This window comes from Pseudopipra pipra, chromosome 5, assembly GCF_036250125.1.
Source record: "Pseudopipra pipra isolate bDixPip1 chromosome 5, bDixPip1.hap1, whole genome shotgun sequence".
In the NCBI taxonomy this organism is placed as follows: Eukaryota; Metazoa; Chordata; class Aves; order Passeriformes; family Pipridae; genus Pseudopipra; species Pseudopipra pipra.
Window position 1 is genome coordinate 23,862,856 of NC_087553.1, and position 14,183 is coordinate 23,877,038.

A 14,183-nucleotide genomic window follows, 5' to 3' on the forward strand; every position below is an offset into this window, starting at 1 on the left:
GAGAAGAGGAATGGGCTGGGGAAGGTCCCCCTGCATCCCACCAGTGGACCCCATCATCTTCTGGGGTAAAAACTCCTGCAGCAGTGGCACTAGGAGGCTGTGCTCGCCTTCTGGCCACCATCCCACGTCCCCCCTATCGCTCCTCGGCAGGCGCAGACTCCCAGAGAATGAGCCATTGTTCCCCAGCCCAGCAGCCTCTTCCTGTCCCTGTAGGGCTGTGAGACAAACAAAAGCAGAGCCAGACGCCATGGGGAGAAGGCTGGACCTGCTCCCCTCCTCCAGATCCCGCAGCAGCCCCACAGGCAGGCAGGCAGACGGATGCCCGCCTTGGGGAATGGGCAGGGACACCCCTATTTTTAGCTCCCTCTGCATTCCCACCCCCTTCCTTCCGTGGGCCAAAAATACACAGGCTGGATGGACAGGCAAAATCATTATGATGAAAGAGCTGTCCAGGCCTCGTATTCAACCATTCCCCTGGTTTTCACTTCTTCCCTTTGACCAGGACACATTCCCCAAGCATAGTCCCCCTCTCCCAACATGGATGACTTATCTCTTCAGCCCCAGCCCTCGTTCCCTATATCCCCACGTCTTCTCTTCACACATCTCACCCTTCCTCATCCCTGCACCCTGCTCCACTTCTGCTCTATGGATGCATACCCCATTCCTTGACCATCCCCTCTCCCATGCCACACCAGCCCTGGGACCTACTTCCTTCCTTTAAGATCTCCCAGCTCCTCCCTTCCCCAAAACACCTTTTCCCACCTCCTCACGCAATTCATCTCCAAAAGGGTCTTTCCACCTAGAGGCCTTCTGTTTCCTGCTCCTCACCTCCATTCCCTGTGCTTCCTCCTTCCTGACCGCATCCCTTCTACCCTCAGCATCTCCCCCTTTCTCTCCTAGTCCCAACAACCTCTCTCCCAGTTCCAACAACAAGCTCTCTCCAGCCTGCAAAGGCTTTAAACTCCTGAAGATGTGCTCCCCCTTCTTATCCTGCCAAAGGAACATACGGGGGGGGGGGAAGTGACCCCCAGATGCCCACACACACAGAGCTGCTACTCCGAGCACCAAACTGATATCTAAGCCCTCTCCCCAGTCCCTCCTGCATAAACTTTCACAAGGTCTATGAAAAGTAACTGGAGAATCAAGTGGGGGGGAAAGGGGGTGTTCTGGGGAGATGTAGTCTACATACGTAAATATAAATATTAATACATATTTACATCTCCTTTCCTAGAACCTGAAATCACAGAGGTGTTTCCAGGCCACAGGCAGCTGTTCCTGGATTGCTTCTGGTTTATGCAACATCCTCCCTCCCCTCCCAACCACGTCCCAACCCCCCCCTTCCCTCTCCTCTGTGCCCAGGGGAAAGTCGGAGGGAGAACATAGATCAGGGTTCTGGTCTGGGTCTGGGTCTGTCCCTCAATCCTCTAACCCAAAATACCCCTACAGCACCCCACATCCTTGACCAGCATCCAGGACTAGCATACCAGGATGAAGCTGGGAAGTCTGGGGGGAGGAAGAAAGACGAAAACATTTGGGATAGGAGGAGATGGGCAGAGGGAGGGAGGCAATCCGCCAACAAGCCTGGGAACTCATCCGTACCTCCTCCTGGGCTTTGGCAAACCCTGAGACTTTGAGTTCCCAGCCCAGCTCCCCAGGGAAAAGCACACATTCCCCCTTTGCAAATCCCACAAGCAGGACATGGTCAATCCCATTCTTTCAGCCTCCTACTGCTCCAGGGGAAGGGAGCTGGAGGAATCAGTGGAGGAAATTAGAAATGGGCTTTTACAGAGCTTGGTCTACCCCTCTTCTAGCATGAGTGGGTCTAACTCAATGCTGCTGCCTGCCTGGTGGTGCTCACAACAACCCACCCACTTTCCTTCCCCAGTGCAGCACAAGCAGGCTGGGAATCGGACCACTCTGATCTCTTTCCCTGGTTATCTCAAAGGCTTCAGGCACAGTGTGGATGACCCACAGCACAGTCCGAAAAGTGGGCTGAGCCAGGCCCAGCACATGCTGCCAGAGAGAAGTCATCTTGATGAAGAAACCATAGGGCATGAGGGGTCCAGTGCCTACAAAGCCAGAGCTGGCATCAGACCAGAGATGCTCTTGGCAAGACGCTGGGTGCCTTACACCTATCCCTTGCCCCAGGGTGTCACCTCCTGCCACCACCCTGGCTTATTTACTCTAAAACTGGCTTTGCCTTCAGCTCATCCCCAGGGCAGCGAGACGTGGACTGGAGGCAGCACTGAGGGCCACGGGCTGGGAGCAGGGAGGAGGGACCTGACAGCACCAGGGTGAGGGGGTAGCTGGATGAGGCCATACCAGGATGTGTGGTGGGACAAGGCATCTTGTCCATCCATGACTCTCCATCATGGCAGGAGTCTGTCCCCGACCCCACTGCTGGCAGTATTTCCCATACCCACGAGGTATGCACACTCAGGGCCCCTGTGAGGAGAATGGAAACATCTGGAAGTCACCCGCAAACAAGCAGCGCTCTCAGTTAATGAGGAAATATGAGCCAGAGACCCTGGGCAGCAACAGGATATCTGCTTCTTGTGCACTGAGCAAGGCACCCCCTTCCCACTGACCTCATCTGCAAGCTGGGATGCCCTCATTGCCTTCCCTCGATTCCCCTCAGGCACTGGGGAAAGGGAGAAGAGGGATTTTTCTTCATTGGAGGGGAGTCCTGCATCAGCCTCCTTCAGGCATTGGGTCTGCAAGCAGAAGGGACTACGAAGTGAGATAGGAGGAAGGACTGAGCACCAGGAGGTGTGGGGCAGAGACTTCAGCCCCACCTCCACCCCCACACATCCCTCCCTTCCTCTCTCCATCCTCATCACACTCACACACCCATAAGACCTCAACCCCATGTCAGAGGGATGAGTTCTGGGAAGACGAGAGGATGCAGTTTGCCCAGTCTTTGATATTGTGGTAATCAAAGCAAATCCTTCTCATCCAGGAAAGCTGCTGGGTCACTTGTCTGCTCCATGATAAGCCCAATGGCCAGTCTCACTGTAATGGTGAGACTGGTACTACTGCCTGGGGCTTAGGGTTACAGACAGGATGAAAGGGTGGGGTGACTGAAGGTAAACAAGGTAGCTGGGCTGGGAGGGGTCCAGGCATAAGCTCCTGCCCAGGGCACACATGAGTGGTACAGTGGCTCTGCAGCACTGTCCAGGCTCACAGCCACTTCTCATTTAGCAGCCAGGGTGGATAACTAGGCCAAGAGGGAGGATGGGACAGATTCACGTTCCAGGCAGCTGTATATGAAAGAAGGGGGTATTGGTGTAACCAAGCAGCCAGAGGCCAGGATGGGTACGGAGACCTGGAGCTGGCACACACCCTGGAGGTCTCCAAAGCACTCCAGGGCTAGACTCAGAAGGACAAAAATCAGAGCCTGGCTGGCATGGCCACAAGATCACAGGTTTGGGGAAGAGTGCTGAAGATGGGGGATTTCCATCTGCTTTCCTGGAAATGGAGCCCATCCTGGCCTGTAGCACAGAGATGCTTGGAGCAGGAGTGAGGAGGAGGAGGAGGAGGAGAGAGTGGAGAGCCGGCAGCCCTGCAAGAAGCAGAACGTGGCCCCTGTCCCATCTGGAAAAGATTTGTTCTGCATTCCCCAGTGGAGACGGCTGCTGTCACTGGGCTCTGCTCCCTGACACAGCCTCTCCTGCAAGGGTATGGGGATGGAGGTGAAGGGAGTGAGGGGGAGCCCCTCAGGCAGGGTGGGGGGAGATGCACTGGCAGCAATGCAGAGAGGGAGACCCAAATAAAGAGTCTTTTCCTGCCTCTCTCACCACCCCCATTAGCTTCCTCTGAGCAGGACCTGGGGGAAGGGATGCCTACTATACCTCTGACAAGCAGGGAGAATGCAGGTCATGATTTCTCCTCCTTTCCCTGCTGATGGCAGAGCTCCCCCCATCAGAGCTCAGCTCCCATCTTCCTCCAAGACATAGACCCACTAAAGTACCACCAACATGTACAGTCCATATGCTCTTAATTCCCAATGGGGAAGACTTCTACAGAAGGCAGAAAACCCAACTTCCGTTTCACAGAAGAGGAGCCTGAGGCTGAGAGGCTGAGAACAGTGCCAAAATCCTGCTACTACTTAGCAAACCTTTGAGCAATAAGGTGCTGGTGCCTGGGCACTCCAGTAGGAGCCATCTGAGCCCAGCAAGAGGCCAGGCTCCATTTTGACATCTCCTCTGCAGACATCTTGTCATCCCTTTAGCCAGGCCCTACTTAACCCCAACAAGTCTTGTCTCGCCTTCACCAGCAGAGACACCTCCCTTCTCCTCCAAAGGGCCCTGAATAAGTGCTTGTGCTTGGCCAAGTGGTTCCCCAGCAGAGCCACTGAGTCTCGCCTAAAGGCCATGTCACTGAGGGTCACTGATGGCACTGGTGAATCCGCACCCACCAGCGGGTTGCCCCTCATAGGCACTTATAGGGTCTTCTGCCCTGTGACCAGCAAGGATGGATGAAGCAAAATGCCAGAGGGATGTGGTGTTCTATGTGTGGGCAGAAATTCTCCCTGGTGCCATCAAAGAGCACCTCCTTGCATTTATCCATTGCCACCCCCTCACCTTCGTCTGACGCACTGCCACTGATATGAAGCTTGTCCCAAACCTGTGACACTTGTCTTTACTCTGTAACAAATGCCAACCTGGCCCACGTGGCCTTCAGGGAGGCTGTTATCCTGCTAACACCCAACACAATGCTACCGACAGGTCCTGGAATGACCACCCCCCCACCACCACCCCAGTCCTGACTGGCACTACTACACCAGAGACACTGGTGGGGACTTCTATCCAATATGGGATGAGACGACCCTATGTGATACCCGAGGGGTCACACACACAGAGAGGTCAAAGCCCTTTCCTTTGTGCCCCACCAGGCTCCCCTAACCAGGTTAGCCAGCAACCTGGGCTTCCCCCTTCCCCCAAACCCATTGAAGCGGGCGCCCGGGAGAGGGAGGCAGCAAATGCCGGCAGACGGGAAATGGCACTGGGGAAGTGGGGAGGAGGAGGGGAGCGGCAGAGAAGTTCCTGAAGTTTTCTGTCCTGGATAGTTGGAATAAATCTCATTTTCTCTGGTCTTCTTGCCGAGTCGAGGATTGGCTCGGCAGTGCTGCAGCCCGCCCTCCTCCTTCCCACGTCCCCTCCCCGCCAGCTTCGCTCCCTCTCTCCCGTGGCATCAGGGCGTCAGCCTGGGAGAGCCAGCCTTGAGGGGACAGCCGTGGGAAAAGGGAGGGGGGACATGCCTCCCGTTTCCCCCCACCTCCATTCCAGGACGCAGCACCAGTAGCCCTCGGAGCAAGTTACAGGGGCCCACGGGGAGTGTCTCGCAACTTTTCGTCCGGAGGACGGGGAAAAATAACTCTGGTTCGAAAGAGGTAAATCCTGAAAATTTTGATTCATCAGTCTGTAGAGCTGGGGAGGGGGAGGTGTTGGGAGCAGAAGGAAAAGGGTGGAGAGGGTGGTTGGAGAGGGGAGAAGCGGGGCGGGGGGAGGGTGGCAAGGGGATAGAGAGGGGGAGGATGGCAAAAAAGAAAGGGACAAGAAAGCAGGAATGCAACAGGAAATGGGGAGTGAGGAGAGGGGACGCGGGCCAGGGGAAAGAGGCAGGAAAGAAAGGGAGTGAGAAGAGGGTCCCACAGATGGGGGAAGGCAGTGGGACACTGGCTTCCCAAACTCTGCTCTGGATATCCCTCAAAACCCTGCAGGCTCGTGGCGCCTTGATTTCGGAGGCATGGAGGAAGAAAGGGAGCACTTTATCGTAAGAGGGCAGGAAAGGGATGATTGGAAACTGCCCACCTTCATAGTCTTGACCTCCCTCTAAGTCCCAGCACGTCTACTTGGAAAAATATCCTTGTTATACTGAGAGATATCACTATGGATATATATAGCAACCAGCAGCACAGGAGTTGGATTTAGGCGTCTGCCTACTGCCCGGCACAGCTCCAGAGAAGCTGGAAGAGGCCCAGCTCAGCCAGCTAAGCCCCTTTCCCCCTTCCCCAAAAGCCTGTCCCTGCTGGCTTTCCCCATCCCAGAGCAGTCACTCAACCTCTGCCTCCCTTCCTTTGGGGAAAGAGAGGTTTTTTGGCACTTGGGAAGGCTGGGAAAGCCTTCCTGGCCATCCACAACAATTTCCACCCGCTCTTCCCACTGTTGAGACCACCCCAAATTACTCACCCTCTTTTGGAGTATGTCCCCTTTGGGAGAGGGGGGTGTAAGGAGAGGAGGAGGAGGGAAGCGGCTGCTTTCAGCAGCTCCAGCCAACTAGACATCTGGATTATTTTCCCCCCCTTTCTGGTTTCCGCTCTTCCCAGCAAGCAGAACAGCTCAGGCCATTCCCAGCTAGTGGAAAACCAGTGGTAACCAGCTGAACTCAGGGTGGAAATGGGGGAGGCCAGGCTGGAAGTAGGAGGAGGAGGTGCTGGGCGTGGGTCTTTGAGGGCAGGGGGCTTCCCAGAGGAGGCGAGGAGGGAGCCAGAGAGAGGATGCCAGGGAAGGGGAGGTCGTGATGGGCTGTGGGCTTTCTGCTGAGAATTGGCGAACACAGAGGGCTGCCAGATGGAAGCAGTGGCACCTGGACAGACAGATGGCCAGGCAGAGTGGTTCCCTTGCCCAGTGGAGGAAAGGACAGCACACAGGTCACCCTTTGCCCGCAGAATCACGAGTTTCCCTGGCACGGAGGAGTCTGGTTGGGTGAAGGACAGAGCTCAAAGGGGCACAGTCCTCAAGGAGTCATACCAGGGGCAGAGAAAAGGAGGAAAAAGAGGAGATTGGAAGGAGAAAAAACCCAACAGGCCTGCCAGAAACCTGCCATCCAGGTAGGGTTGGGCACCAGCTGCCTCGCTCCCTCCCTCCCTTCCTCCCTCCCTCCCCTCCCAGTGCCTGTTGCCTGCCAGCAGGCAGGTAGAGCCAGGGGCCAGGTACTAGCTTGCTTCCCTGTGGTGACCAAGGGACAAGGAAGGAGAAACTCTTTCCTCCACCAAGCTCCCCACTCAATAGTTGTCCAGACAGGGAGCAAGCTCTCCTCCCACATCCCTCCTTCCCTTGCCACCCCATCCCAAGTTGTGATGTGCCCCGCAAGGGTCTGCAGGGCACCTCTGCTGAACAGGGGACCTGGGGTGGAGTAGGGGAGTTCACCCCTCAGAGCCCTGGCCAGTGCAGCACAGGCTGAAGGGCAGAGTCCCCACTTTGTGTTTTTCAGGGGCTCCAATGTGCAGAGGGAAAGGAAAACTTGAGGGCTGTAGCTCACCTAATCCCCTCTTCCAGGGTCATGTGCCTTCCTGGGAGACCCTGGGGACAGCTCAAAAATGGGATTGCATCTCTCTCCCTGTGGTCCCAAGACCCCCATTGTGCTGCAGGGACCACCCTAGTAGTTTCCTTGCACTCCAGGAGAGCCCTGACCCAGTGGCTATGGGTGGGCTTCTGCCAGAGAGAGGAAATAGCTTCCCAGTCGTCCTCCCACCCCAAATCTACCATCTGCCATGTCCCAGCTGTGAGACAGCATTGCATGGCCTCTGTGAGCAGGATGAAGACTTGAGCTGCATGAGCCAGGGAGCTGGGGGCCAGCAGGAATCCAACCTGCCCTGCGTGCCACTGGCCGCTGCCACCCCGGGAGGCAGCCAATGGTGCTGGGCACTGCTGAGGGAGGTTTGTTTTCCCTTCCCCAGACATTAACCCCTGGCAGATAAGCGGGGCCCCAGGTGAGCAAACAAGGCCAGGGCAAAGCAAAATCACGTGTAGCCAGCCAGGAAAACTACTTCATGTCCAGGACTCCCCTTCACCAGAGCCTTTGCCACCCTGGCAGTGCCTGGATACTCTGAAGTGACACGGGGACAGGTGGGAGAGGCAGGCAACATGACAGGGGGAGACAGACAAAGCCATGCAGCAATGGGGGTCCCAGCATATGAAGATCAAGGGATGTGAGGCTTCTGCATCACCCTTTGTCATGCTGTCCTCCAAACTAGCCCTGATGGAGGGACCCAGCTCCATCCTGTTCCCCTGGCCCCAGAACTGACCCCAGGGAGGGACATGTCCCCAGGTGGCTACCCAGAGCACTGATACTCAGAGATGCTCCGTATCCAAATCCTCTCTTTTCCCCAACCCACTCTCTTCTAACTGCCCACATGCCAATGGGGAATCTGCCCATCTGAGTGTCCTTCTCACTGACTGGGGAAGTCATCGCCCTGCTATCATGCATCCAGCTGCTGCTTCCCGCCTGCTCCTCCAGGACCCGCCTGAGTGCAGGGTCCCATCCCACCTTCTCCTCCAACCTTGAGCAATCACCTCCCTTGCCATGCCTCAGTTTCCCCTCCCTGCAAAGCAGCTGCTTTCTCCACACTGCCAGCTCCCTGCTTCTCCAGCATGTCTGCCCAGTACCTGGGGACCCAGCCAGTGAAGGACAAACAAAGCAATTTACAAATATTGCATTTTTGCGTCCCACCACTCCTTCTCCCTGAGAAGCACACAGTCCCCAGGCCTCACCCTCTCCTCAAGGGTTCATCTGAATAGCAAAAAGGAGGGAGAGGTTTCTCGCCTCAGGAGCTGGGGCAGCCGGGCAGGGCACTGCTCTGGGAGGTTCTGCCTGGGAGGGAAATCCTCAGCCTGTGTTGTGGCATGGGTCTGGCCAAGCTGCTTTGCAGATGGGGGAAACTGAGGCACACTGAGGGAGGTCAGAGAGGTGAGGGACAGCATGTGTGATTTGGAGGAAAGCCTTATTCTTCCTTCCCAAGAGGAAGGCCAGGCAAGGGGGACAGCCAGTAGCAACCTCCCCATTGTCTTATACATTGCCTTTAATCTCTCCAGACAGTTCAGGGGGTTCAGTCAATATGGCTGGGAAAATCCTCTCCAAGGCTTTAACTGTTCCTCTTACCTTGTTTAGGTGGGAAACAAGGGGACCAACTCACTTGCCCTGCCAGTCCACTCCAAGCTCCCATTGTCACCTGCTGCTTCATCTGTGACTGGCTTCCACTCTCCCAGCAGTGGCAGAAGACAGAGGATTAACCCCTAAAGCCCACGGCCAGACACAGCTTCCAGCAGCCTCTGCAGAACCGGGGTTGACCCAGACACCCCCTGGGGACACCTCAGTGCCACCACTGTCCTCACCACTGAGGAAGTACCCCCTGAGAGTGATTTCATGAGTGCAACATAGTGCAGAAAAGCAGGAAACCTGCTGGAAGCCAAAGTGACATGAGCTGTTACCCCAAGAGAATCTGTGCAGAAGCAATGGGAAGCTCAGGGATGTGACAGATCACCTCAGTGCTGGAAGCCTGTTGAGGGCTGATTTTTGGGGCTTTTCCAGAGGCAAGGGTGAGGTGAAGGGTGCAACATGAGCCTGGGGAAGCTGCCAGTGCTCAGCTGGGTGTCAGGCTCCCATGGCAAGCGGCGGCTGAAGTCGGAGCTGACGCCAGACATGATCAGCCCACCGCTGGGGGACTTCCGGCACACCATGCACGTGGGGCGTGGCGGGGACGTCTTTGGGGACACCTCTTTCCTTAGCAACCACGGTGGGGCTGACACAGCCAAAGCCAACAACTTCTTCACCCGGACGCTGCGGCACGTCCGCCGGACGCCACTGAAGAGACGGGGCAGTGGGGGCCAGGCGGGGGCATCGCCCGCCCCCCCGGCCATCTCACCCATCATCAAAAACGCCATCTCCCTGCCGCAGCTCAACGAGGGGATGTATGACGGTGGCGGTGGACGCGGCTTGACCAGCAAGTTCTCCTTCAAAAGTGCATCCAACAGGTTCTCCAAAACGCACCAGGCCTATGGTGAGTGAAGCGCAGGGCAGAGGCTGGCACCCAGGTACTGTGCATCCTCTGCAGCCCTTCTCCATTGCTCCATACCTCAGTTTCCTCCCCACTGAGGGACTTCAGGCTCTCAGGAGAGATGGAACATTTAAGAGTCCCCAGTCCTGATAATCCCTGTGAGCAGATAACCCTAACCTTGCTCTGAACCATGGTCCTTGCTCCTGCCCTTGGAGGGTCTCCTCCCAGGGTGTCCCCCAAAGTGGGGCATGGATGGTTTCTCTGTTTCTCCCCCTATCCCATAGCCCCACACAGCTGGCAGCCTGTGTGGAGTAGTTGTAAGGCAGTGCCCTCCATCTAGCCCCAGCCCTACACCTTTACCATAAGCAGCCTCCCTGAAGAAGCTAAGAGGGTGCTGGGACAGTGGAGCAATGCCCACTCCAAGGTTACAAGGTCAAGGAGACTCATGGCATGGCTTCCCCACCTCCACACAGGTGCTCTAGCCGCTTGCTTGGCAGTGCCAACCTCTACATCTCCATGTGCTGCTCCTCACAGGACTCCATCCACCCTTCTCCAGCCTTCCCACAACCCTCCGTGCCAGCCAGGGTCTCCTTTAGGGAAGGGTTGTGGAAAGGATAGGATGGGACAGCTATGTGCCTCCTCTCCAGCCTCACAGCACTGGGCTGTGGCTCAGGTTTTCCCCAGGGAGGGAGGTCTGGAGCAGAAGGTCTTGGGTCTGGGGGGGTTGATCTGAGGGGCCTGCAGCAGCCAGGGGAAGTGGCCTGGCTCAGAGGGAAAGGCAAGCTGACACAATGCTGCCATCTCCTGGTCTCACCTGTCTGGCTCAGCCCCCGCTGCCATCTTACCAAGCCCAGAGTGCACCTGGATACCCTGCGCTGTACTCTGAGCTTTGGAAATGTCCACAGAGACACTGGCCTGTCCTTTAGAGGCCAGTGCCACTGACGAGAGCATGACCTGCGCCACTGTGGCAGAAGTGTCCCCTGTCCCTGCAGAAGTAAGGTAGGCTTCCTCCCACAAAGCCATCCCCTCCCCTCACCAGCCATCCCTTCTGCTTCACAGGGCTGGAGTCCGGGTTTTGCACCATCCCTCGTGTCCCTCGCTTGGAAAAGCCCCAAGAGAGCACCTTTCCTGGGGAAGATGAGCTGGATCGCTCAGACTCCCTACTGTCCTTCCGCCTGGACCTGGGGCCCTCCCTGATGAGCGAGCTCCTCCAGGTGATGAGCTTCTCTGAAACCAATGGGAATGAGGTGGGGGAGGATGGCCCACACCTCTTGTGTGGTGAGGGGACCAAGGACAGGGTCCCTCCAGCAGTGGGTGCATCCCACGAAGAGGACAAGTCAACATCCAGCTTCTGGGACCACTCCAGGCAGAGCAACCTGTCAGGGGCCAGCTCACTGCCAGGTCTGTCAGTCCATGCCAACGGAGAGGCACATGCCATCGAAGGTGCTGGAGCGGACTCTGTGTGGGCTTCGGGGCCGGGGGCAGCGCCCAGAGGGACCCCGTGGCAGGGGCACTGGAACGACTGCACCATTGAGGCGGGAGAATTTGATCGAGCGACCCAGGTCCTGGCCCGCCATTACGGTGGGACCAGCACCCCACGGAGCTCAGAGAAGGGCGAGGGTCCCCGGCAGGCCCGGACACAGACCCTGTGGGAGAGCCCCAGCAGCATCTTGTGGCGGTCACAAGTGACAAAGGAGAGCCAGTCTCCCGAGGCCAGCTGGAACCAAGGAGAGGAGGAGGAGGAGACCAAGCTCTCCAGCCGGCAGGAAAGCTACACTGGTGTCCGAGGTGGGCACAGCAGTTCCTTCGAGTATGCCAATGAGGAGGAGGAAGAGGATGATGAAGTCAAGGTGTGAATGGCCACCCCTCCCATCACAGGCCCCACCAGAGACACTGGTGCTGGGGTCTTTGCCCTCCTCCCCATGCCCCACCCTCAGGTGCCAATGTCACCGGCAGACACAGTGGGTGACCACCTTGCCAAGCTGGGGACACTGGGTGGGCCGGAGAGGGGCAGGAGGAGAGCCTATCTTGTGGGGGGCTCCCTAGGTCTGGGCCAGGCTGCTGCAAAGGGCCAGTGAGCACTGCAGTGCCAGGCATCACGCCCCTTCTCTGGCCTCACCGCCATTAGACACCAAAGAGACATTCCCATGTGCCAAAGAAACCCCAAACTCCTTCCTACCCCATCCCATTCTCCCCAGTACCATCTCTCCCAGCCCTTGGCCTGGCCCCACCAGCATGTCTGCGGACATACCCCATCCTCCCACTGAAGCCCCCAACCTCCCCCTGCACTGGCATGGGTGCCCTCCCAGAAATATTCCCACCAATAGCTCTGGCACGTAGGGGATAGGAATCTCCCCAGCTCCAGCTAGTGCAAGACCCTTCAGTACAGCACATCTGTCTGCTAGGGGAGGTCAGCTGGGGACCCAAGGGGCAGGCAAAGACCTAAGGTTCCTCCTTTCCCCTTTCTCCCAAAAAGCTGTGTGCTCAGTGTTCGGGAGGGGAGAGCATGCACAGAGATAATTTCAGGAGTCTTTCCACTTGCCTCCTGCTGCTGGGCATCACTCAGGATGGCTTCTTTCCTGACTCCAACCCCTCTCAGCAGGGAGGGAAGAAACTTCTTGGCTGGCTGGAAGCAGAGGCAGGTTGTCAGGTCACCAAATTCTGCAGTTCAGATCCTAAAACTCCCTTCCTTTTCCCCTGCCTCAGAACAAGGAGACTCCTCCTCTGAAGCCACTCAGTTTGTGCCACCATCCTCATGGTGGTGGCAGGCATTTTGTGTCTCCATCCTTGCCCCTCTGCCCATTCCCCATGCACACACCCCTCTTCCCAGTACACCCCTTCCCAGGGGTTAGTGTGGACGATGGAATGTCCCTCACCAAGTGGCCCTGGGCGACGCAGCCACCCTGGAATGAGCTGCCCCCCACGCTGCCCCGCATGCAAACTGGCCCTCACAGAAGCGCCTTTGTGCCATGGTGTGGAGCCAGCATGCTCAGGGTCTGAGGTCACCAGAGGGACCCTCACAGGACCCCCCTTGTTCTCTGGGACAGGAGGGGGTGTGCAGTGGGGGGAGATGCTGGGCCATGGCTGCAAGACTCTGCTCCCACACAGTTCAGCCACGACCTGGCTGCTTTTGGCAGGGAGCTCTTCAGAGCAGAAGAGCTGTGGTGTGCACACATATTGCTCATGCAAGTGCCACTCACAGTCAGGCCACCGAGGCTACGGGCAAGCCCATGTTCCTCAGCCTCCCTGAGGGGCTGCCTTGCACCAGCCAGCAGCACCAAACTGGGGCAGGCACCAGCTTCAAGAAGTCCCCAGCTCTGGCCACTGATACCCAGCAGGATCAGCCTTATCCCCACTTCCAGGGCAGGGACCCAGGCTCTCAGGACGAGCTCCCCTCCACCCTCTGCTTTCCACACTGTAACACAAGCTCCAGACCAAAGACCCACATCCATGGAATTATCCTTTCTGCCTCCACTCTGTATGCCATGCACTTATTATTGTCCTTATTAAAACAGTTTTGATACTAACTTCTCTGGTGCCTCCTCTTGGCTGCTGTGACCTTATCGTCTTCCTTGCTATGTCTGCTGGTGCCCCAGCCACCAAGTCCTGTCCTCTTTACCCTCAGCAGGATGTTCCAGCTCCTCTGGGATCCCTGGATTAATAAACCTGGTACTTTGTGCCGCTCTCTGGGGCACACATAAAGCAACATCCTATCCATCTGGGCCCATGTAGCACACAGGAGGGTGAAAAGCTTCCTGTCCAGCTCTGCAACAATTCATTTGCAGCCTGGAGCAGATCAGTACCATTCCCAAAGCTGGCTCAGGTACACCTGTCCAGCCCATCAGGCATCAGACATCCTCAGCCTGTTCATTCAGGCAGCAGCAAGTCCCTCCAGCTTGGGCAGCAAGGAAGCGGAGAGCAGGGGCAGGGGCAAGGGTACTGCCACCTTCCCAGGCTCTCCATTACATCCTTTTCTACTCTGTTCCCCTCCCTCCCAGCCTACAATGCCCTGACATTTTCTGTCACACATCAGTTTCACTTTAGACTGGCGAGGTACTTTTCAATTAGAGCAGAAGCATAAAATAATCAGGACTTGCCTGTAGTCCTGTGCAAGGGACACAGACTTGGTGGTGCTGAGCCACATACTTCAGTCCAAACCTCACTGCCTCCCCTGCCTCACTTTCCCTGAGTACGGTTTGCTGTGGAAATGTCAGAGTAATGGGTAACCTGACTGGAATGTGCCAGCAGATAAGTGAGGTGAGGTAAAGAGGAAAGTGGAGGAGACACTCTCTTATCTATAGCAGGAATGCTGGCTGGGGGCACACCTGTGCTGCCCTCCCCACATCACCTAACTTTTAATTAGGTTGCTCTTTTGTGGTGCAAAATGCCACATCAATCACATCCA

General features: G+C 56.8%; 1 protein-coding gene across 2 annotated transcripts; it reads left to right on the forward strand.

Moving 5' to 3' along the window:
- The first annotated feature begins 5,007 nt into the window (after positions 1-5,007).
- CDC42EP1 (CDC42 effector protein 1) lies at positions 5,008-13,305 on the forward strand. Of its 2 annotated transcripts, XM_064655035.1 has the most exons (4): positions 5,008-5,392; positions 6,671-6,832; positions 8,893-9,781; positions 10,838-13,305. In XM_064655035.1, exons 3-4 carry the CDS (start codon positions 9,340-9,342, stop codon positions 11,632-11,634), a joined length of 1,239 nt encoding a protein of 412 aa, XP_064511105.1. In that variant the 5' UTR covers positions 5,008-5,392; positions 6,671-6,832; positions 8,893-9,339; the 3' UTR covers positions 11,635-13,305. The 2 variants fall into 2 exon arrangements, with proteins under 2 accessions (XP_064511105.1, XP_064511104.1); XM_064655034.1 differs by lacking the exon at positions 6,671-6,832.
- Positions 13,306-14,183: the final 878 nt, after the last annotated feature.